The sequence below is a fragment of the Larus michahellis genome, chromosome 2 (genome assembly GCF_964199755.1).
Source record: "Larus michahellis chromosome 2, bLarMic1.1, whole genome shotgun sequence".
NCBI classification, from domain to species: Eukaryota; Metazoa; Chordata; class Aves; order Charadriiformes; family Laridae; genus Larus; species Larus michahellis.
The window spans coordinates 93290677-93314022 of NC_133897.1; the positions used below are offsets into that span (position 1 = coordinate 93290677).

General features: G+C 42.9%; 1 protein-coding gene across 1 annotated transcript in view; it reads left to right on the forward strand.

Annotated features, from left to right (window-relative positions):
- The window catches only part of ABCA13 (ATP binding cassette subfamily A member 13), a 202081-nt gene that overhangs the window by 12581 nt on the left and 166154 nt on the right, over positions 1-23346 (forward strand). The window contains exons 4-9 of the mRNA XM_074576273.1: positions 6207-6358; positions 7237-7265; positions 8888-9051; positions 18567-18682; positions 19735-19868; positions 22154-22318. Of these exons, the coding sequence (XP_074432374.1) occupies positions 6207-6358; positions 7237-7265; positions 8888-9051; positions 18567-18682; positions 19735-19868; positions 22154-22318 (760 nt within the window). The remainder of the gene's footprint in view (positions 1-6206; positions 6359-7236; positions 7266-8887; positions 9052-18566; positions 18683-19734; positions 19869-22153; positions 22319-23346) is intronic.

Below are 23346 nucleotides of genomic sequence, written 5' to 3' on the forward strand. Positions count from 1 at the left end.
CTGGAGAGAAGGAGCGGCATAGGAACAGTAATACCAATCATTGAGGATTTATATCGAATCATAGGTGGTTCTTTATAATAATTTTCAGAGACATTTTTGCATCAAGAATGCTGTGTTTATTAAGGGTAAATCAAAGATTCTGCATAGTTTGCATGGACACTTAACCCATTTGTTTTCACAGTATGTACCACATGGGTACTATCGGTTTGAAATACAGTAGTTGCCTTTTGGAGAAAGTAATTCTATGAGTTCTGTTGGAACCTCCACTATGAAAGCCATAAACCACCCAAATAACTATTTGTCAGGGAGCAGCCTGAGCAAGGCTGCTCCGTGACAGGGACATATCCAGAGGTTCAAGTTATCCTGGTGCAGGCCATGCCCTCACAGATGTGGCAACATCCCCGCAGGCAACAGGCTCCATTAACAGCCTCCAACATGGTGAGAAGATGAGCCAGGTGAAGGCTACAACTACCTCATTAACTTTGATCTGCTGAAAAATCTGCCACCTCCTCTGATACCTCAGAAAGCATCCATTTTTCAACAGCTCAGAGGCTTTGTTCCTTGTTTCTCTCTTCAGCCACTGCAGAAGATGCTGGCTTGCAGCTCTTTGATGTGATTCCCTAGCCTGTTACACCCAGCAGTATCTCAGAGCAGAGGAGTATGGAAATATTTAGGAGATATATTTAGGACCTCCAATGGTAAAGGACATTTTTCCCTGCTCTTTCCAAAATGTTCAACCCCCCAGTTTATCTTAACGCAGAACAGAATAAAATTGAGAGCATGCAAATAAAACAAAAAACGGGCAGCACAATGTCCTATGTCCTTACACTCACAACCACAAATGAGAGTGCATGTGCATGGAAACATAATGTATTCCCAGTACTCTTAATTCCACTGCAAATCTTGCTGATTGTGGTGGGATTTGCCCTTGCAGCTCAAAGTCCTATACCTATGTTTCTTAGACTTCTCAATACCTAAAAGAAAATTAAGCTTAGGTTTTGTCAGACTTAGAACTACAAAGATCATGAAAACAAGACTCTAAAATGTTATTTCTAAGCACATTAGTTTATTTCTCTTTATTTAGCTACAAGTAGTAGCAGCCTGAGGAGCCTCACCCTGTAGATGTGTCAGGGCCCAAGGTCTGTGCCTGGCATCTTCTCCTGGATGGACCCCTTGGTTCCATGTGGTAGCTTTGTCTACTTTTGTTCTGACTGGACTCCTGGGCTTATCCTGCCATGTTGGGGCTGTCCCTGGAGCCTGTGAACCATCCCTGGCTCTGCCTGCTGGCTGGGATCCTGGGGGACAGTGCCCCATCGGTGAGGGCGTGGCCTCCTCCAGGGTCACCTCAGCTCCTAGCTTGGCCCCCCTCCTGGAGCAGCTCCACTTACGCTGGTCCCTTTCTTGTTACTGATTTTATTGATACCTGCGCCTCTGTGGTTCTCTAGTGGAGCATTATCAGAAGAGATTGTGTTATGAGAGCAGGTGTGGAAAAACAAAATCAAGGAAGGTCTAAGCAACAATGACAGCACTTGTATAAGAATTGCTTAGAGGGTCAAATTTTTCTTTGATGATGTGTATCTTCAAATGAAAAAAGAAATTAATTCTGCAAGATAGCTGTACATCTGCAGCAACTTATTGGAATAGTAACCCTATGTGGTCTGGGCCAGATTTTGTAGTCTTCTTCTATGTGGTTGGAAACTAGAAACCTAAGCAATTTTTGTGATCTTGCTTAGACATTGTCAGAGAGTTGGGGAGAAAAGGAATTTTGAACATAAGTTTTCTCCATTTTATAACTAATTAAGAACAACAATTTTTTGGTTCTTTATATTTTTTGATCTACTGCATTTTAGAAGGGTTATAATATTATGCAACATGGAGAGGAAATATCTTTCCTTTCTGTGACAGATACGCAGTAAGCTATTGTCCAGCATGTGTATTGGTGTTGATGGAGATGTCATGTCTCCAGGCTGTCCTGAGATGGTGCAGAACAGAAGCCAGCACAGCTGGGTCTTTGCAGTTTTAGAGAGAAATTTTTAATGTGGTGACAGGGGTGAGCTTGAGACAAGAGTTTGCTGAGAGGTTTATGAAAATCACCAGTCTAAATGGCATTGCCCATTAAGATCGTAGCTGAGATCTCAGATGAGCTCTGAAACGTTCTTATTGTCATCCTGAGTAACTGGGTAATTTGGACAGAATTAGCTTTTCTGAGTCATGACTAGGAAATGCCAATCGCTTTTACATGCTCACAGAGATGCAGTCCTTTTTCTCTTTTACAGTGTTTTGTCACGGTCAAAGCTTGTATGAATGTACGTCTTTAGTTTGATCTTGGTCCTTATGCAAGTATTTCTGGAAATGCACAAGTAAGGGAAGAGTTACCACAGATGACAATGAAATTATATATGTATACACAACCCCTCCTAACACCCCAGTTCTAATTATGCATGTCCCCTCCGATAAATTACTGACTTCCTCCTTTTGTCCTTTTTGTCCTCCCTTGCTTGTCCTCTTTATTGATCCTAGCAACTGCTGCTGTTGACTTCCTTTATGCATACACAAGAAAGTTAATGTCATCTTCTGCCTCAGAAAGCACACGTTGAAGGCTCTCTGGGAGAGCGCAGTAGAACAATTAAGTATTTTTGTTGGCACGCTGTCTGAAAATTGCTTGCCTTGACTGACCCTGCAGCTGGTTTTGAAGTCTAATTTCTTATCTTTTTGGCAAGATGGTGACATCTTCCTGCAATTTGGTGTAACTAGTGCTGAATTAAGAAACTAGTAGTATCTCGTGGCGTTCTTATTAGGAGATAAATATGGTCCCGTATTACCATGTTGAAAACATATAAAATCTTTAAAATTTAGCATGGATATCCAGCAAATGGAACCTCTGTAATATTTTAATCTGTTTCATAAAACTGAGCCTGATAACTAATATGCCTATTGCCAAAGGATGTTGCACTCTGCTTCAAGAGTAGCTGGAGGAAGGGCTGTGGCAATGTTGGCAGAGGGGCACGAGTGGCATCTGGCTGACATTGCTCCTGCCCTGGAAATCCTCATCAAGCTAATAGCTCAGAAACAGCACCTCCGAACGGCTGCCGTCATCCTGCTGAGAAGCTTGTGCTTCGGAGTGTGGTGTTTCTATGAGTTTTTCAGGTTGCACTCTTCTGTAACAGCTGGGCCTTAAACCTGTTTTTTGGTCCTTCTTCCATAACCTACACCCCCCTACTGTTTCCCAGCTCCCCCTCCAGTTTTGCCATCCGCTTGCCTTTCGCTGCACTTCTCCCTGGAGCTCTTCAGAACTCCAAGTGCCACCAGGTATTTACTTTAATGCTTCTTGTTTCTGTGTCTTCCTCAGTGGGTGTCCCTCCGACCCCCCCTGTGCTGTGGGACTTCTCTCAGGGCAGTGGCTTGTCTCACCAGCCCTCAAGCCTGGAGACACTGAAGAGACAGCCCGGCTGAGCTTGCTGTCCTGCTCGGGCAAGGGGCAGGGCAGGAGGGATACGCAGGCAGCTGCTGCTGCCTCACACAGCGCCTAGGGCAGCACGACCTGAAGCCTTTTGCCTGACTTCTTAGTTCGAAGGAAGCTTTAAAGCTATCAATGAAACATTTTGAAGCCAAGTGATGAAGACCAGGCAGCATTTTTCCTCGCTCAAATTAGGGGGTGGGGGAGTTCAGTTTTCCTCTTGTTTGAAAAACTATTGCTAAACAGACCCTGGTTATCTATTACATTTGCTACCTACCTGCTCCAAGAACCGCTCACTGCTCTGCTCGTGCAGCATGAGGCTGAATGGTTTCTGGGCTGGGATTACTCACGAGAGATTCAGATTAACAGACGTGATTAATGTTCATACAATTCAGCCTGCATTATAGGGTGTGCTGCTGCTATGTATCCAACGGGTGGCTATAGCATACAAAATTAGATGCCAAGAGGTTTCTGTTTTTCCCCTGCTCTTTATCAACCCAAGTGTTGCAGACCCAAGATATGTCAGAGTCAGTGATGGGGGCAGAGGAGAGGGAGCTACTAACTCCACCACCACTGTCATCTGTGCGATCTGCTGCTGGCAGCACCAGCAGTCCCGGCACCAGCATTGAGCCCAAACGTATGCTCCCACATGACTAAAAGTGTCCCTTTTCCCCAGAGTGTTATTGTTTGCAATGCTCCTAAACCAGGGAGGTTTGTACAAGGGGATGCAAGGCTTATGTCTAGTTTGGAGGGAAAACAACATGGGTTGAAATGCTGCCTTTATGCTCCACTTCTTTGAAGTCTTGTGATTACTTTAAGTGACCTTGTTTTGTGAGTCAGTTGTCAATTTAACGTTCAGCAAGTATTTTAAAAATAAAAATCTGTGGAAAATCCTGTGGAAACTGAGCTAGGGTATTTATTTTTTTAAAAAAGTTCTGACTGGATTTGTGTTTTAACCAATGTGGTTGTTATTATTCCGGTCAAGCGCTGGCCGCTTGTTCATGCTCAGAAAGCACAGCGCTAGAAAGTTTTCAGCATGTAGTTAGTGCTCCTGTTCTTCTTTGCCAAACACCAGTGTCTCTAGCTGTTTGGAATTTTAGGCAGCAGGTGTGTTAGCAATATTGGAATTTATGTGGTAGTTTTCAAAAGCAAGAGCCGAAGCGCAGCTATTAATCACCCTAAAAACTGCACTCTGAACAACAGAAACCTGCTTTTTAAAACTCTGTTTAAAAGGGTGGGGGTGTGGGGGGAAGCGGTGAGGAATTGTTTTATCTTTAATCCATTGAAGCTTGAGGCTGGTGGAAGAGTTTTCCAAAATCCTGCTGGCTGTTGGTCACGTTGGGATCAAAATAATCTGCACTGAAGCAATCAAGGACTTGATTGTTTTAAGATTAAATTTTCTTCTTATCCTGTGGTCTAAAGTTGCAGACAGCTCTGTGGGTGTCTGAACAAATGACGATCAGAGAGTGAAAGAGAAACGAGAGAATCAGCAGTAGCAGATGTTTTTTGCTTCGGTTTGTGAATCTGTCTCGTTAGGTTTTTCTTCACCAATAAGTAAGAATTGTGCTGAAAACTAGTATTCATATACAGGTTTGACAAGAAAGGAATGTAAAAATATATTTTATTTTTGTAAGTGGTGGTTATTTGAGAGTTAATTATGCTTGTAATGAAAAACCAGCAATATTTTTGGTACATAGGATTTCACCCTAAGATAACTTGAACTTCCTGTAAGATAAAAACAGAATTCAACTGCCTAGTAAAAGATGATAATTCCTAGCTAAAGATGATTGTTCCATTGTTTATGATGCCTTGGGAGAGTGTCAAGTTATTTTCTCCTGTTTAGAGATGTTTAAATGAAACTTTGATGTCTGATTTCATCTTGAAAGTATTGTTAGAAAATTGTTGTGCTATTGAGTAGCCACCAGATGGTAGTATGATAGAGATAATAGAGATAACGTGTACCAGGGGTTTAGCTGTAAACTAAAATCACGGGAAAGCCAGTAATGATAATAGGATACTGTTTTTATAGGATGTTGCATGTATTTGAAAAAACAAGCTCTCATATCCCAAAACCAAGCTGTATAGCTTTTTCTAACAGGCATTTCTGGTGTAGCCAGAGACATCATTCTTCTCACTTTTCAAATAAAAGGGTATTTTGAGGAGTGCATCTTTTGGAATCAATGTACATTTGTTAGTATGGATGCTTTTTTGTTAATGTGGGGGAATTGCTATCATCATTCTGTTGCTTAGTAAACTAACTAAAGAGGAAGCACCAACTTTCTTCAGGGCCCAGAAAGAGAAAGTAACCTATATTTTACCTGGTAACATTGACCAACTTACCTGTTCTGGTTGCAGCGTGTTGCCTTAGATGCAATATGAAAGCCTGAACTTCAGGGTACAGGCCATCACTGAACCATCACCTGGACTTGTGATAAACCAGGGGAGAAAAGTTGAGTGTGTTCAGAAATATCAAAGACTATTTTGGACGTGTCTGGCTGCTTCCAGAATTGGGTTTCTGGCATAGGTTTGTTGGTCCAGCTCAGCAATTTTTCATTGTCCTTTTTCCTGAGGTTTTGAGACTCAGTGATGCAACTTGCAATCTAATGACCTGAACTAAACAGAAGTTGTGTAAATGCGTAATAGTAATAAAAAAATAATCAGAATACTGCTGTGAGTATATAAACATTTTTTAGCTACTTGCTTCCAGGTTATAATTACCTCCCCGATCCCCTTTCTTCCTGTGAAAAAGCACCTCAGGCATCCAAGCTGGTCCAGAGAGCTTCACAGGACCTGATCTAGGCTTCATGAAAGAGATAGAAGAACTTGCGAAAGGATTTATTGAGACCACAGAGAAAACCATGGCCTTAGAAAAGCTATGGGAGGATAACTCAAAGTTCTCAGGTAAACTGTGATCTAATAATTAATTGCTTTATCTATCAGGTGGTGATAACTATTGAACAAAGGAATACTTTTATTTTAAAAATAAAATGGTCAAACTAAAATTCTAGCTGCCCTGAAAAAAGCCACTTTTATGATTACTATTGCTGTGGCAGTCATCATATTCTCGGGAAAAAGTTAGCTTTCTAAAATTGTGCCTTTTTTTTTTTACTACTTGATTCTTAACAAAATACTGTGAAAGAAAAGTTTTAAAGATAGGGATTAATGATCTGACTACATGCCTGCTTGGTCTAAAATGGAGTCAAAAGTAACTTATCGGGATTTAAGTCTTTCTCCGCAGGTTTTCCTGTTGTAATAGAGAGTATAGGGATGGAAAACCTCATTAGCTCACATCTGGTGACCTTTAGGCAAACAAATGAGTCTCTCACTTAAAGAGTGAGACTGAAAACACCAAGTTCTGATGCTCCCGCTCTGTTCCCACCCATACTGTGCAGCCTTGCTGCTGTAGCAGGAGGGCATTTAGGACCTACTATGACCCTGACTTTCTGGATGAGTTTTCAAGCAGAAAGATTTAAGCAAAACAGTCATTTTCATGCCTGGCTGGCTGGGAACTAGTACGTTCATCTGGTGTTGATGTGATGATTTTGCCTTACTGAAAAGTGAATGGTAAGCAATTTCTTTTTAAATTGTTTTTGTCATAATAGTAAAAGTATTGGAAAGCACAGAAAAGCAAGTGGATCACTATCTTTCCAGGGTATTAGTTGTTTCACACGCCTTTACTCCTATAGAAATTCCCTTTGTGTACAACTTGCTATTGCTTATAAAATTGATTCTTCTGAAGTTAATAATGCCTCTCTAAAGCAAAATATTTGATTTTACAGGGCTCCATAACATCACTGCTTTTGTTACTGTAAGTATTTCTACAGTCTGTTTCTAAATTACAGCTCTGGATTTTGAGGCATCTTTATTATAATGATTAGAAATTTGTATTCTGTCAAGTTTCAGTAAACGATCTTTAAAAAAAATTGGTATGGAGTTGAAGGAAAAAATGATGTCTTGTACATTTGATAGAGAATCAGTGGTTTCTAGATTACTGATTTAAACCAGTCTAGGTTGTTAGTAGCTAAAATTCACACTATTTGAAGGTTAGTTGTTCATTAGGAGCAACTTAAAAGTGCATCTGCCAGACCTTGTGTAGTTGTATACAATCATATTACATAATATCTTGCAAGGAACTCTTATCCTAATGTGTACTACCTATTGAAAAGAAAACAAAACAAGAAAAAGCGAACCAACCCAAAACTTAAAAAGAGACTGCAGTGAGATTGAAAAGATGTGGCTCTTGCTTGGATGAGATTACTTTGAGTTCCGGTTTATGATCCAGTCACTGTAGGAAGCAGACTCAAGTCGGGGTGAAGGAAGACAGATTTGCAAGATGTAGCGTAATTCCTTCTAGAATCAATTTGGCAGTTTATGCAAAATGAGTTTGGTCTTTGTGCTGTCCCCAATGCATTAGTCTTTCACCCTTACAGTCTCAACAAAAATAGGAAGGCTGAATGGGCACAGTAGTGGATCTCCATTACTGTCAGTTTTATACCTTTCACAGATCACTGATTTCACTTTTAAAATATTTTAAAATGCATTTTCTCCATATGTGGTTGATTGTAACTGCTACTTCATGAAAGATAGATTTCCAATTTATCACTTGAAATTAGATGGCATTTTTATAGTAAAATTTTAAAATTTCTTGTGAGATACTTTATTGAAAGGAGATGTATCAATATGAAATTTCATTTCTGGAATGTAGAATAGAAAGAATGTATTTATCAAAATTAAGAATATTTAGTTGAAAGTAGCCTATCATTATTAGTAACAGAGCTAACATACACAAACATCTTTTATGTAAACCATGCTCATGTTACCGTTATCCAAAAGATCCCTAGTGAAACATTGCTTCAGAGAAACAAAGACTGCAAAATAAACAAGTACGATAGACTCTGTTTTTCATAGACATCTGATAGTGTAGTCCTATAAAAGAGGTGGTTTTACGCCAGTCCATCTTTAAAGAGCCATTCTTATCAATCAGTATTCGACACTCCCAAACCACACCTAGGGAGTTGTGAGGCAAGAATGGCATGTCCCTGGCAGTCCCCTGGTCTTTATACCCTATACTTAGAAACTCCTTGCAGGACTAAAGTGCTCCTTGCATTTGAGGTATCAAAGATGATCCTTCTCTTTGGGAGAGAGTTACTCTTCTGAGCAGAAAAAGATTGCTTAGCTTTTCTCCCAGATCCATCTTACATCAGAGCAGAGAAAGACGTCTGAAACAAAGCTGCCATAAGTTCAAAGTACCACCAAAATGATGTGGTGAATTACGAACGCTAGAGGTAAGTTTCCACTTGAAAAAAATATTTTAAATGGTTTAAAATTCTAGAGGATAGGCGTAGGGGGACTAACAGGCATCTGGTTTTTGCTTTTTTGTTTTTCTGGTAATGGAAGTGTTGCATGTAAATGTGTTTTCTTTGTATAAAGATGGATTTGAATGAAGTGGAGGAAATGATTTCTAGAGTAGAAAACCTGTACAAGCAACCATATTTCTGGAACCTTCTGCATTCACTCCCTCACCTTGAATCAAACAGCTTTTATACAGAAGATGGGTTAGCTGCCATAGCACAGTTCCTAAAAGTTATTCAAAAGTAAGTACTTTTATGTGCTTAAAGGTGCTCTGTTTTAACATTTTTACCTCAATTCTTTTTCTTCTCACTGGCTATTTAATACAATAAGCATCTTTATCAGTGTAAAGAGGCTGAAATTTTCTTCTGTTTACCAGATTCTGCTTTTATAGAGGTGTGGTAGGAGTTTTCATCCATTCTGATTCCTTCATAACTGTATTTTTCAATCAGTCCAAGAAGTAGCTTCATCTTAGCAATGGTTGAAATTAGCCTATCACATAATATGGCTTGGAACTTTGTAATGTGCTTTGGGACTCTTTGAAAGACAGAATATTCAAGTATGAATGTAAGAAAATCATCGTTTGTATTCTAATCAAGTAAATATGTATGTAGCACTTGGTCAATATCAGAAAAATTACTCCATTTTGTTTCTCAAGCCTCTTGCTATCAAAATAACTTTGTTCTTTTGCAAGAAATGAAGTAGTAAGAAAAAAAAGCACAGAGACTGTATTCTGAATATGAAAGTTTTCGGCCTCAGGTAAAGGACAACTGGATTCAGTGGAAGATGTTCTCAAAAGTACAGACTAAGACAAGTATCTACAGGAATTTTCAGTAAAATAAAGGAATTGTTAGGAAAAAAGACAAAAATGTGTTTGCCTGAGTAGTTAGTTGGTTGTAATAGGTTGATAGGTAATTGTCATTGTATTCAATTATATTTATAAGGCTAGAGGAAGCCACCGAACCTGGCTGGCTGTGCAAGACTGGCCATGAACTTCACCAGCCTTATGCCATGGGGAGGCAGGGTCCCAAAGACTTTGAATGGGAAATTACTGTGCTGATTCTGTCACCCTTTAGCATCCCACTGTCTTTTTCCTAATAAAAAAATATATAGCATTACTTTTGTTGAAACTGGGACATCAGTCTCTTTATGAGAATATGTGGATTGCAACTGTGTTTGGGCTTGATTTCCCCACCCCGCTTTATGTGTGAGTCATTTATAACCTTGTTCCAGCTTCTTCTTGGAACTATTAACATGCAAAGCTGTATTAGCTGTACTTGTAGTATTTGTATCCCAAAAGCAGAAGCCTTTTCCAAAGGTTTGCAAACTCTCACAGTCTGAGTGTTCCTGAGGTAAGACAGGAACTTGATTGTAAGTTTATGGTTATTGTTTTCTTCAGCAGCAGCAGTAAGCAAGAATAGCAGTAACTACTGGCTGCTGTGGTGGGTCAAGTTATTAGTCTGTTGATATTAACAGCAATTTATCTACCCTGAGCACAAACAGAGTGAGAAGGGGACAGAAGTGGAGGGTGTTCATGGTTATGGCGTTTGTCTTCCCATGTAACTGTTATGCATGCTGACACCCTGTTTTCCAGGAAAGCTTGTGTTTGCTTGCATGCACAACTTTCATTTCACCTATGTCGTGGTTTAACCCCAGCTGGCAACGAGGCACCACGCAGCTGCTCACGCACTCCTCCCTGGTGGGATGGGGGAGTGAATCAGAAGAGTGAAAGTAAGAAAACTCATGGGTTGAAATAAAGATAGGTAAAGCAAAAGCTGTGCACGCAAGCAAAGCAAAACAAGGAATTAATTCACTGCTTCCCTTCGGCAGGCAGGTGTTCGGCCATCTCCAGGAAAGCAGGGCTCCATCATCTGTAATGGTTACTTGGGAAGACAAACGCCGTTAACTCCAAACGTCCCCCTCTTCCTTCTTCTTCTCATAGCTTTTTATTGCTGAGCATGATGTCATGTGATATGGAATGTCCTTTTGGTCAGTTGGGGTCAGCTGTCCTGGCCGTGTCCCCTCCCAACTTCTTGTGTGCCCCCAGACTATTTGCTGGTGGGGTGGTGTGAGAAGCAGAAAAGGCCTTGACTCTGTTTAAGCACTGCTCAGCAATAACTCAAACATCCTGGTATTATCAACGCTGTTTCCAGCACAAATTCAAAACATAGCCCAGTACTAGCTATCATGAAGAAAATTAACTCTATCCCAGCCAAAACCAGCACAACTTATTAAACTCTATTTTGATCCATGAGTCTTCTCGCCTTCCTTTTATTTTGTCATGTTGTGTGGGAGAAGGGAGTGAACGAGCAGCTGTGTAAGTGCTTGGCTGCCAGCTGGGGTCAACCCAGAAGTGATTAGTAAGAGGACACTCAGATGTTTACATTTGGGTTTTGTATTTTTTTAAGACTTTGTTGCCCTTCAATGACCAAATTTGCTGTAATTAATTGTCCTGGTTCCGGTGGGGATAGGGTTAATTTTTCCTGGTATTCCATGCCATGTGAGCCACGCCCACCCTGAGCTGCCGGGGGAGGGGGCAGGAAGTTGCTGCTTAAAAGCTGGCTGGGGCGTCCCGGGTCCGGTCCGGCCGGCGAGCGGCGGGGAGCGGCGGTTCCGTAATCGCGTTTGTATATTCCCCTATCCGTGTTGTTGTTGTTGTTTGCCTGTTCCCTTTACTGTCCTGTTAAACTGCCTTTGTCTCAACCCAAGAGTCTTGCCTTTTCTTACGATTCTTCCTGTATTAGGAAGGCGCGAGCGAGCGGCACGTGGTTCTTTGTTGCCGTCTGAGGCTAAACCACAACAGTCCTTTTTGGCGCCCAACGTGGGGCTCGAAGGGTTGAGATAACTGGTCATCATGTTGCTTGGTTTGTTCTCATGGCTGTGTTACATAAATTCCTATATGGCTTATGTACTCCCTGCGATGCTGTTTACCACGTCTGGAAGAGGGATGAGGATTATCATTCTGCTGTCCTGTGCGTTATCTGTCTATGATATGATAACATCACTGTTCAGACGGCTATTTTGGGGTGTTTATGTGGTTTTGCTGTCCTGTCCGTACATTGGACACCATCTCTCAGAATTTGTTAATAATTTCCCCAGCCCTTTTGCCTCCCTTTTCTCCTTCGGGTCAGGTATGACAGCTTTTGAGAATTTTGAATATCCTTGGGATACTCAAACCAGCGTGTTCCTAGTGCTATGTCTCCTGAATGCGTTCCAGGTCTTGTTTAGGGTTAAGCGACTATTTAAGACTACCACCCGGAGATCTCCTCCGAGGCTGGATAGTCAGGGGTGGCATGGCATGTGGGAGAGCATGGGCAGGTACCTAGAGAACTACTCACCTCCAATGGTCTGGGACTTCACCCCTGAACAATTACAGGACCCTGATAAAGTGGTAGAATATTTGAAGGGAAAATGCTGTGGCTATTCTAGAGAGGCACAACTCACCGCGCTGTGCTGGGCCCTGGCCAGTATCTACCAGGCACTGCTCAGAATTATGCAGCACCCTCAAGGGGAAGAGATGGAAACCAGACCAGCAGCCCCTGCGGCTGCTGCAGCCCCTGCGTCAGCCACTGCGGCTGCTGCAACCCCTGTGACGGACACTGCGGCTACTGCAACCCCTGCGTCAGCCACTGTAGCTACTGCAATCCTTGCGACAGACACTGCGGCTACTGCAACCCCTGTGGTAGACACTGCAGTTACTCCAACCCCCATAGCAGCCACTGCCACTGAACCAGGGAACCAACCCGTGCCGGTATCAGTTGCCCCCATACAGAAGAAGAAGTACACAAAGAAATCAGTTCGCTTAGTAAGAGATGATGATGAACCAGGGCCATCACGAGAGCAGGAGGAAGAGGCAGAACCAGAGATAATTACTCGATCCCTATCCTTGAGTGAGCTGCGGGATATGCGAAAAGATTTCAGCCGACTTTCAGGCGAGCACATTGTCACCTGGCTGCTCCGGTGCTGGGATAATGGGGCCAGTAGCCTGGAATTAGAGGGTAGGGAGGCCAGGCAGCTGGGATCCCTGTCTAGGGAAGGCGGCATTGACAAGGCGATTGGGAAAAAGACCCAAGCCCTCAGCCTCTGGAAACGACTCCTGTTAGGCGTGAGGGAGAGGTACCCCTTCAGTGAGGATGTTGTATGTCAGCCAAGCAAGTGGACTACCATGGAAAGAGGTATCCAGTACCTGAGAGAATTAGCCATGCGGGAGATGATTTATTATGACTTGGACAATGCCGACTTACCCACAGACCCTGATGAGGTGCGATGCACAAGGCCCATGTGGCGGAAGTTTGTACGGAGCGCACCATCGTCGTATGCCAACTCCCTGGCAGTAATGGAATGGAAAGGTGAAGAGGGACCAACGGTGGATGAGGTAGCTGGCCGGCTCCGGCGATATGAAGAAAGTCTCTCTTCCCCCCTTGTCTCAGCTGTGGAGAAACTGTCGCGGAAGGTCCAGCAACTTGAAGAGAATATGTCCTACTCCCCACCTGCACGGGCCAGCATCTCAGCTATTAGAAGCAGGCATTTCCCCACTCAAGGGAGAGAGTACAGAGGGTACACACCACGAGGCACCCTGTGGTTCTACCTGCGGGACCACGGAGAGGACATGAGGAAGTGGGATGGACAACCTACTTCGATCCTGCGGACACGGGTACAGGAGTTGCAAGGAAGGACAACCACAAAAGGGGATCCCTCCAGGAAAAGTGCCGCCCCAGTTTCCAGTGGGCCGTTCCCCAGACAAAGCAGAAGGCCTGATCTTGCTTCTGATCCTCTTGAAGGAACTTCCAAGTCATTTATGCAAGAAGTGAGTAATGGATACTATGACCAGTATTAGGGGGCCCCTGCCTCCGGCCAGGTGGAGGAAAGGGACAACCGGGTTTATTGGATGGTGTGGATTCGATGGCCTGGCACATCAGACCCACAGGAGTATAAGGCTCTAGTGGACACGGGTGCGCAGTGTACTTTAATACCATCAAGCTATAGAAGGGCAGAACCCATTTGTATTTCTGGGGTGACAGGGGGATCCCAAGAGTTGACTGTACTGGAGGCAGAAGTGAGCCTAACTGGGAATGAGTGGCAAAAGCATCCCATTGTGACTGGCCCAGAGGCTCCATGCATCCTTGGTATAGATTACCTCAGGAGAGGGTATTTTAAGGACCCAAAAGGGTACCGCTGGGCCTTTGGCATAGCTGCTTTGGAGACAGAGGAAGTTAAACAGTTGTCTGCCTTGCCTGGTCTCTCGGAGGATTCTTCTGTTGTGGGGTTGTTGAGGGTCAAAGAACAACAGGTGCCGATTGCTACCACAACGGTGCATCGGCGGCAGTATCGCACTAACCGAGACTCTCTGATTCCCATCCATGAGCTGATTCGTCAACTAGAGGTTCAAGGAGTGATCAGCAAGACTCGCTCACCCTTTAACAGTCCCATATGGCCGGTGCGAAAATCTAATGGAGAGTGGAGGCTAACTGTAGACTATCGTGGTCTGAATGAAGTCACGCCACCGCTGAGTGCTGCCGTGCCGGACATGCTAGAACTCCAGTACGAACTGGAGTCCAAGGCAGCCAAGTGGTATGCCACGATTGATATAGCGAATGCATTCTTCTCAATCCCTTTGGCAGCAGAGTGCAGGCCACAGTTTGCTTTCACTTGGAGGGGCGTCCAATACACCTGGAATCGACTGCCCCAGGGGTGGAAACACAGCCCCACCATTTGCCATGGACTGATCCAGACTGCACTGGAACAGGGTGAAGCTCCAGAACATCTGCAGTACATTGATGACATCATTGTATGGGGAAACACAGCAGAAGAAGTTTTTGAGAAAGGGAGTAAAATAGTCCAAATCCTTCTGAACGCTGGTTTTGCTATAAAGCGAAGTAAGGTCAAGGGACCTGCGCAGGAGATCCAGTTTTTAGGAATAAAATGGCAAGATGGACGCCGTCAGATTCCAATGGATGTGATCAACAAAATAGCAGCTATGTCTCCACCAACTAGTAAAAAGGAAACACAGGCTTTCTTAGGTATTGTGGGTTTTTGGAGAATGCATATCCCAGATTACAGTCAAATTGCAAGCCCTCTGTATCAAGTAACCCGGAAGAAGAATGATTTTAAATGGGGTCCTGAGCAACGACAAGCTTTTGAACAAATCAAACAGGAAATAGTCCATGCAGTGGCCCTGGGGCCAGTCCGGGCAGGACAAGATGTTAAAAATGTGCTCTACACCGCAGCCGGGGAGAACGGCCCTACCTGGAGCCTCTGGCAGAAAGCACCAGGGGAGACTCGAGGTCGACCCCTAGGGTTTTGGAGTCGTGGATACAGAGGATCCGAAGCCCGCTACACTCCAACAGAAAAAGAGATATTGGCAGCATATGAAGGGGTTCGAGCTGCTTCGGAAGTAGTTGGTACAGAAGCACAGCTCCTCTTAGCACCTCGACTGCCGGTGCTGGGTTGGATGTTCAAAGAAAGGGTCCCCACCACACATCATGCAACCGATGCTACATGGAGTAAGTGGATTGCACTGATCACGCAGCGAACTCGAATGGGAAACCCCAGTCGCCCAGGAATTCTGGAAGTGATCACGGACTGGCCAGAAGGCAAGGATTTCGGAATGTCACCAGAGGAGGAGGTGACGCGTGCAGAAGAGGCCCCACCATATAATAAACTGCCAGAAAATGAGAAGAAATATGCCCTGTTCACTGATGGGTCCTGCCGTATTGTGGGAAAGCATCGAAAGTGGAAGGCTGCTGTGTGGAGTCCTACACGACGGGTTGCAGAAGCCAGTGAGGGACAGGGTGAATCGAGCCAGTTTGCAGAGGTGAAGGCTATTCAGCTGGCTTTGGACATTGCTGAGCGAGAAAAATGGCCAGTACTTTATCTCTACACTGACTCATGGATGGTGGCAAATGCTCTGTGGGGGTGGTTACAGCAGTGGAAGCAGGGCAACAGGCAGCGCAGAGGCAAACCCATCTGGGCTGCTGACCTATGGCAAGATATTGCTGCCCGGATAGAGAATCTGGTTGTGAAAGTACGCCATGTAGATGCCCACGTACCGAAGAATCGGGCCACGGAGGAACATCAGAACAACCAGCAGGTGGATCGGGCCGCTAGGATTGAAGTGGCTCAGGTGGATCTGGACTGGCAACGTAAGGGTGAACTATTCATAGCTCGGTGGGCCCATGACTCCTCAGGCCATCAAGGGAGAGATGCGACATATAGATGGGCTCGTGACCGAGGGGTGGACTTGACCATGGACACTATTGCACAGGTCATCCATGAATGTGAGACATGCGCTGCGATCAAACAAGCCAAGCGTTTGAAGCCTCTTTGGTATGGAGGGCGATGGCTGAAATACAAATATGGGGAGGCCTGGCAGATTGATTATATCACACTGCCACAAACCCGTCAAGGCAAGCGCTATGTGCTCACAATGGTGGAAGCAACCACTGGATGGCTGGAAACATACCCTGTGCCCCATGCCACTGCCCGGAACACTATCCTGGGCCTTGAAAAGCAAGTCCTGTGGCGACATGGTACCCCAGAGAGAATTGAGTCGGACAACGGGACTCATTTCCGAAACAGCCTCATAGACACCTGGGCCAAAGAGCATGGTATCGAGTGGGTGTATCACATCCCCTATCACGCACCAGCCTCTGGGAAGATAGAACGATACAATGGACTGTTAAAAACTACACTGAGAGCAATGGGTGGTGGGACTTTAAAACACTGGGATACACATTTAGCAAAAGCTACCTGGCTAGTTAACACCAGGGGATCTAACAATCGGGCTGGCCCTGCCCAATCAAAACTTCCACGTACTGTAGAAGGGGATAAAGTCCCCGTAGTGCATATGAAGAATATGCTAGGGAAGACAGTCTGGGTTAGTCCTGCCTCAGGCAAAGGCAAACCCATCCGTGGGATTGCTTTTGCCCAAGGACCTGGGTGCACTTGGTGGGTGATGCGGCAGGATGGGGAAGTCCGATGTGTACCTCATGGGGATCTGATTTTGGGCGAGAATAGCCAATGAATCAGATTGTGTGCTGTTAATTGATAAGTAACACTGTCACTGTATGTCCTCATTGCTATAATTGATATCAGTTGTACTACAAGTAAGGCACAGGGATGATGGGATAAGAACTGATCTCAGCAGCTGGCGCCCAGCAGTTTCCTCAAGATCTACATCTTCAGCCCACGGACTGCGTGCATGAGCCACACCAGGTGCACCAGTCACAAGCTCCGAAAAATACAGCATGCAACAGACCAGCACCACCCAGCATCTCACCTGCCCTGAGAGACTGTTCTAACAAATGGAGCCCAAAGCCGTGGATTAAAAGAACTCAACGGACACTTTGGAGGGATGGCCCATAAACTAAGGGCATTATATGTGTGTATGTATATATATATATATATATAAAACAGGGGAAAGTGGTGGCAATTCATTGGAACCTGCTGGGCATGGCATAGATGGTATGGAATAAGGGGTGGACAATGTCCTGGTTCCGGTGGGGATAGGGTTAACTTTTCCTGGTATTCCATGCCATGTGAGCCACGCCCACCCTGAGCTGCCGGGGGAGGGGGCAGGAAGTTGCTGCTTAAAAGCGGGCTGGGGCGTCCCGGGTCCGGCCGGTCGGCGAGCGGCGGGGAGCGGCGGTTCCGTAATCGCGTTTGTATATTCCCCTATCCGTGTTGTTGTTGTTGTTGTTTGCCTGTTCCCTTTACTGTCCTGTTAAACTGCCTTTGTCCCAACCCAAGAGTCTTGCCTTTTCTTACGATTCTTCCTGTATTAGGAAGGCGCGAGCGAGCGGCACGTGGTTCTTTGTTGCCGTCTGAGGCTAAACCACAACATTAATGCAGTTTGTAAAGGAAACCACAAAAACCAATGCTCACTTCTTGACTAGTTTTGTATTACTAAAATACATTTCTAGAGGTCCTAGCTGAGGTAGAATTTAGTCAGCAGAAAGGATCCTAAATTTACAACTTTTCCCACTTCCTGAGCTGTTCTATCTTTGCTGTGTCTCTCAGAGCTACTTAGCAGAAACTTTCCACACCTGCTTGGGGAAGTTAAATAGTGTTGTTTGGGTTTCTCCCCCCGCCCCCCCCCCCCCCTTCCTTTTACGTATGTTGGAAACTGCTGATCCACTGTAACAAAACTGGATTCGTATTTTCATAATAACAAAGGAATACTCTATAGGAAATAACTGGTAAATTTTACATGAACACTAATTAGTAAATTACAGCTACATTAACAAAGAAGTTTTTTTCAGTGCTAAAGGGACTGAGACTGGGACTTATAAGAAATTCAAGACATATAATTTTCTCAATGCATTCTCTAATGTGCTTTGTTTAATTTGTTGTGAGAATAAGTGTTCTGTTGCTCTAAAGGTTCTTTTTTTTCCTCTGTAGACTGGGTGGAAGTAAAATTTATGTATTCTGTGTCCATCCTGCTTTGCTGTGGGGAGAACTCTTGTGGTGGTTTTGCTCTCACTTTTAACTCTTTTTCTCTCTTTTTTTTTTTTTCTTTTAAGAGGACATTGGTCCTCATAGGAGAAATTTCCTTAATGAAAATGGAGTGAAATTCTAACAGTAAAATCTCAACTTGCGTTTTTTTTTAATTAAAAGTTTAATTTACCAAAGGATCAGTTTTTCAACAATAAAGAAAGTATTTTACTATTCAGTTGCTTGAACTTCATCTTTTTCCACCAAGCCCTTTCAGTTTTTCTGGGTGTATAGAGAGCTTGATTTTTGTTTTGTTTTTCACTTTCAGTACCTTAGCATCATTGAAGGATTTAGCTATGTTGCCCTTGGGCAAAAGTTTCTATGAAATGGTGAAAACAGCACTGAATTTAACTGCGGCATCAATAGAGGAAAGGAGCTTAGAAGGTAAGGAATTTGCCTCAGATTTTTTTTTAAGTACCTTGTAAGCATGCTGCAATAGCAGTAACTGAGTTTCTGCTAAATTCCTAATGTGAAAAGCCTGAGAATTGAACTATATTGCTGTAGTGCTAACCCATTTTTTTATCAAGCTGTTTTTTAAATGCTAATACCTAAATTTCATCGGACTCTGGCAACTATTTGACAAAGCAAGCATGTTGGTCTAAGATATCGTGTTTAGAATGATCTTTCAGTGGTGAATTTTGGGGAGATGCTAAATCGCTGCAAAGGATAATTTCTTCCATTTGACAGAAGGATAGGCACTTGTTTTGGATGTGCCTGTTAAGCATTACAGCTGTTTTACTTTAAGCTTCATTCTTCTGTTATCATAAATTCTGGTCTCACTTGAAGGGATACATTTCCCCATCTGCTGCTTGAGTATGGGAGATGAGTTTAACTGGGGAAGGTAGGCTGGCCCCAGGACAACTCCTCAAGAAAAGGTCAGGAACGAGTTTCATTGGCAAACTGTCTGGTGGCACACAATTAGATTCTAGGTGCAGCTGTCTGCTCTGCATAGAAGGTCAGGCTAAGAATTACATGCAGTCTAAATCCCACTTCAGCTGTCAAAACCAAGACTGAAGAGATACAAAGGTGATATGCTGGAACCCTTGCACAGAGAATGAGCTTGAATTCCCTGGGTCTTCTGGTGTTCTCCTGGTGCTCTCCCTCTCAGCAATGATTCATATCCAGCCCATAGACACACATTTGCGTGACTGTGTGCAGAATTAGACACCTTGCTGGATCTGTGCCTGGGGATCTCACTATTATTGTATCAGCTGTCAGAATACCATCACATTAACTGACCTTACCATACTACTAATGCAATCATGGATTTTATCCTAGTGAAAATGGTGTTCAGGTACACATATTTTTTATGTTTTGGGGTTTTTTTTGCAAAAAGATGGAAACCTGGTACTTGGATCTCATGAAGTATGAATCATCAAGAAACAACGTGAACAAAAAGCAGGAATGATGTAAACAGAAGGTTTTTTTTCTTTCAGGTTTTCAATATAATCTTTCTCTTGGAGATGTTTTGTGGAATCGACATTCTGTGAGAGCAGAACTTGAATCCAGGTTTGGTTTTGATGATCTTCATGTTGAGAAGCTGCTAAGTTACACAGCACAATTGAAAAAGGTAAACCACTTGAAAATTTCAGCGTCCCTTTCATTTTTGTTTTTATTTGTACTCTGAAGGGATTTTTCATGCCTTACAGAAGCTGTAGTCATATCTTAGATTTGTGAACCAGGTACAATACTGCTAAATATCCTGGCTTCATTCCCATAAAAATAAATGTATTTAGCTTCATCTGGAATTTCTGCACATGAAGATGCTGATAGGTCTAGTTGTGTACGTTAATGAATTTATGCTTCTCTGAAGTCACCACTGGGTATGGCGAAGTCCTGAGTGTGTTATCCAATCCTGTAGAGAATTCTGGGGTTTCTTCCACTACGCTTTTAAACTAGATCCTAGATTTGAAGCTGCCTGGATTAATTTGGCAGGTAACGTTTTTCATCTGGTTTGCTGGATAACGAATGCTTGTCCCTTTTGTGCGTAAATTGAGGCATATCAAGAGTCCTTTCTTCTCAGTTGTGCAGTCTTGATATGAATACACTTGACCGATGAGCTGTCTCAGTGGGGCTATTCAAATATAGCAGTGATGTGTCAAATTTTGAAAAAAATATCTTTTCTCAGAGAGGGCCTTCTAACCTTTCTTCTAGACCAAAGTGATCTGTTGTGATGGTCTGATTTGAACTGCAGAAAACTTGAAACGTAATTTGAATTTCTACTGAAGTCCATAGTTTTTGAATAGAACATGCTGGTATTTGTCTGAAATATGTTTGCTTTTTGCTAGGTACAGTCTAGAGCTGTACTCCAGAAGAGCTCACTATAAAAATAGCTGATTTACACAAAGGCATAAATTATTAAAAAACTTGACTTTTAAATGTAATTTTAATGAAATATCAGTGATGACCCGTTTGATCAATTGAACTGAATTTGACTGTACAAGAGGGACATTGAAGTGCTGGAGCGTGTCCAGAGGAGAGCTATCAGGCTGGTGAGGGGTCTGGAGACCAAGTCATATGAGGAGACCTGAGGGAGCTGGGCATGTTTAACTTGGAGAAGAGGAGGCTGAGGGGAGACCTCATTGCCCTCTACAGCTAACTGAAAGGAGGTTGGAGAGAGGTGGGCGTTGGCCTCTTCTCCCAAGGGAATAATGACAGGACCAGAGGAAATGGTCTGAAGTTGTGGCAGGGGAGGTTTAGATTAGAGATTAGGAAGAATTACTTTCCTGAAAGAGTGGTCAGGCACTGGAACAGCCTGCCCAGGGAGGTGGTTGTCACCATCCCTAGAGGTATTTAAGAAACATCTAGATGTGGCACTTCAGGGCAGGCTCTACTGGCAGAGATTGTAGGGGGTTTTTGTGTGTGTGTGTGTGTGTGTGTGTATGGTTGGACTCGATGATCTCAAAGGTCCTTTCCAACCAAGAAGATTCTATGACTGCAGCCAGTTAGCCATGGTTGGCTGTGTAATCCCAGTTGACTCACTTCCTAGATATTTATACATTAAATTAATATCTTGATATTGTATGCTTATGTTAGGGCATTGAAGACCCTCAAAAAGTATGAAGAGAAATACGGAAGCCTGGACAATGTCTGTTCTGAGCACTTCAGTTCTGTATGTAATAGCCCCAGCTGCTTTGGTGCCAAAACATCTGCAAAACTTTTAATAAATTTTCTAGTCACAGCTGAAAGGAGTTATGGTGTGAAGTATCTCAGAAAGACATTAATAGGGAGAATTAAAATGTGCTAAATTATTTTTTGTATGCTTTAATAAAATTTATATGATTGTGAATAATAAATCTTTCAACATAATTTAGAAGTCAGGCTATAAGGAAAAAATTATGGCCTCTTGGTCACGCTGCTGAAACATGCCAACTTTCAATTTAAAACTAATCTGCTGCATGTAATCATTGGTTGAGATGTATCATTCTACTGAACATTTTTTTACATCAGTAACTGTTATACTTGTGAAGGTGCTTTCATACGGTTATTCTAGTGCAAAATTCTAGTGTAAGTGTACTGTATCGTTGTCAAGTTACTTCAGCATTGGCCTGTAAATGACTGCAGAAATAGTAACACTGGTGTACTGACACAGGGAAAATTCCTGGCATATATATGTATCATTATTCTGCCTGGCGTATGAGAACCATAATGGGGCCACCGGTATTTTATACAGCACTCTGCATGTGGAGTGCTTTGAAGTACGTGCCCCAGAATATGAGGCTGGATTAAATGGGCTTTGTTCTCACTGAAGGAGGCTATGTGATATTCTTTTTTCACCAGATAAGTAAGTTGATAGCGGAGATAACACTCAGCAGCTCTCTTGAGATGCTCATCAATTTCTTATGTCCCCGCCAGATTCCCACAGGAGAGACACTGGAGCAGTTTGTGTGCTCTGCTCTGGCCAGTGTGCCAGAAGATGAAGCAAACAAAGAGAATAATGAAGAGGGCTGTATTTCTGCATGGCATGAGGCCAAACTGTATCTTGTTCATGCTGTCAGCAAACTTAGACTCTATGCACAGGTACACTTTAATAAGTTAATAGATTAAATTCCTAATTTTTGCATGTAGGCTGTCAACAGTAACTCAGTTAAAAGATCTGAGTTAGCTATTAAATGGTATTGTCATGAGCTTTTATCATCTTGCTAATAAGACAAAGTAATCTTTATAAAGAATCGTTACATTGGAAGCATAATCTATCACCATGTGTCCACTTAATCAGATTTTCTCATTAACTCAAATACAGATTTGAAATCTAATAGGGAATATGGTGAAATATACGGTACTGCAGAGGCCTGACAGAAAGAAGACCCATTTACTGTCCCACCTGAGCCTGAATTTTGGGCAAAACTGAAAGCAGAATACAGGCTTCCACTGATACAGTATATAATTCATTTATTTTTAATTCCCCTGTTCTACCTATTGCTTGCTATCGCAGCAATAGTTGTTGAAGCATGTTGAAAGGGATGAGAGTAAATCTCCAGTATAGGATCTTAAAATTCTGCTCTGGCAGATCAGCTTGGTGTGCAGTCTCTATGATGACATATGTAGTTCCATATATGAAAGGATAAACCATTGAAATACATGGTTTTTTCCATTAAAAAAAAATTACCTGTGTATCAAGCTGCTCTGGAAATGTTTGCAATATCATCTAAAGAGAACATGTAGAGCTTATCCTGTATTTCCTCAAAAATGTACCGTTTGATTTCTCTCTTGATAAAGAGAGATGATGATTGATGATGACTGGAAGTAATAATTTAATGTGATTGCCAAAACTAATGCACTAACTCCTAACGTAGCTGTAGGAAAATCCAGTAATAATTTCAGCTATGATTTTTAAACTCATCACAAGAGCTGGCATCCTTACGATGGCAACTTGAAGTACTGTAAGGTGCTGGCCACTGGGAATTTCTTTGGTGAACCGGACATCTCCTGTAGTAAAAATCTATTATAACCACTTGGTATTTAAAAAAGTAATGATGGAGGAAAGCATAGCAGTCAGTAAGTTTGACCATGCCTTATTCTAGGCTACACCATGGGAGCATGCAGAC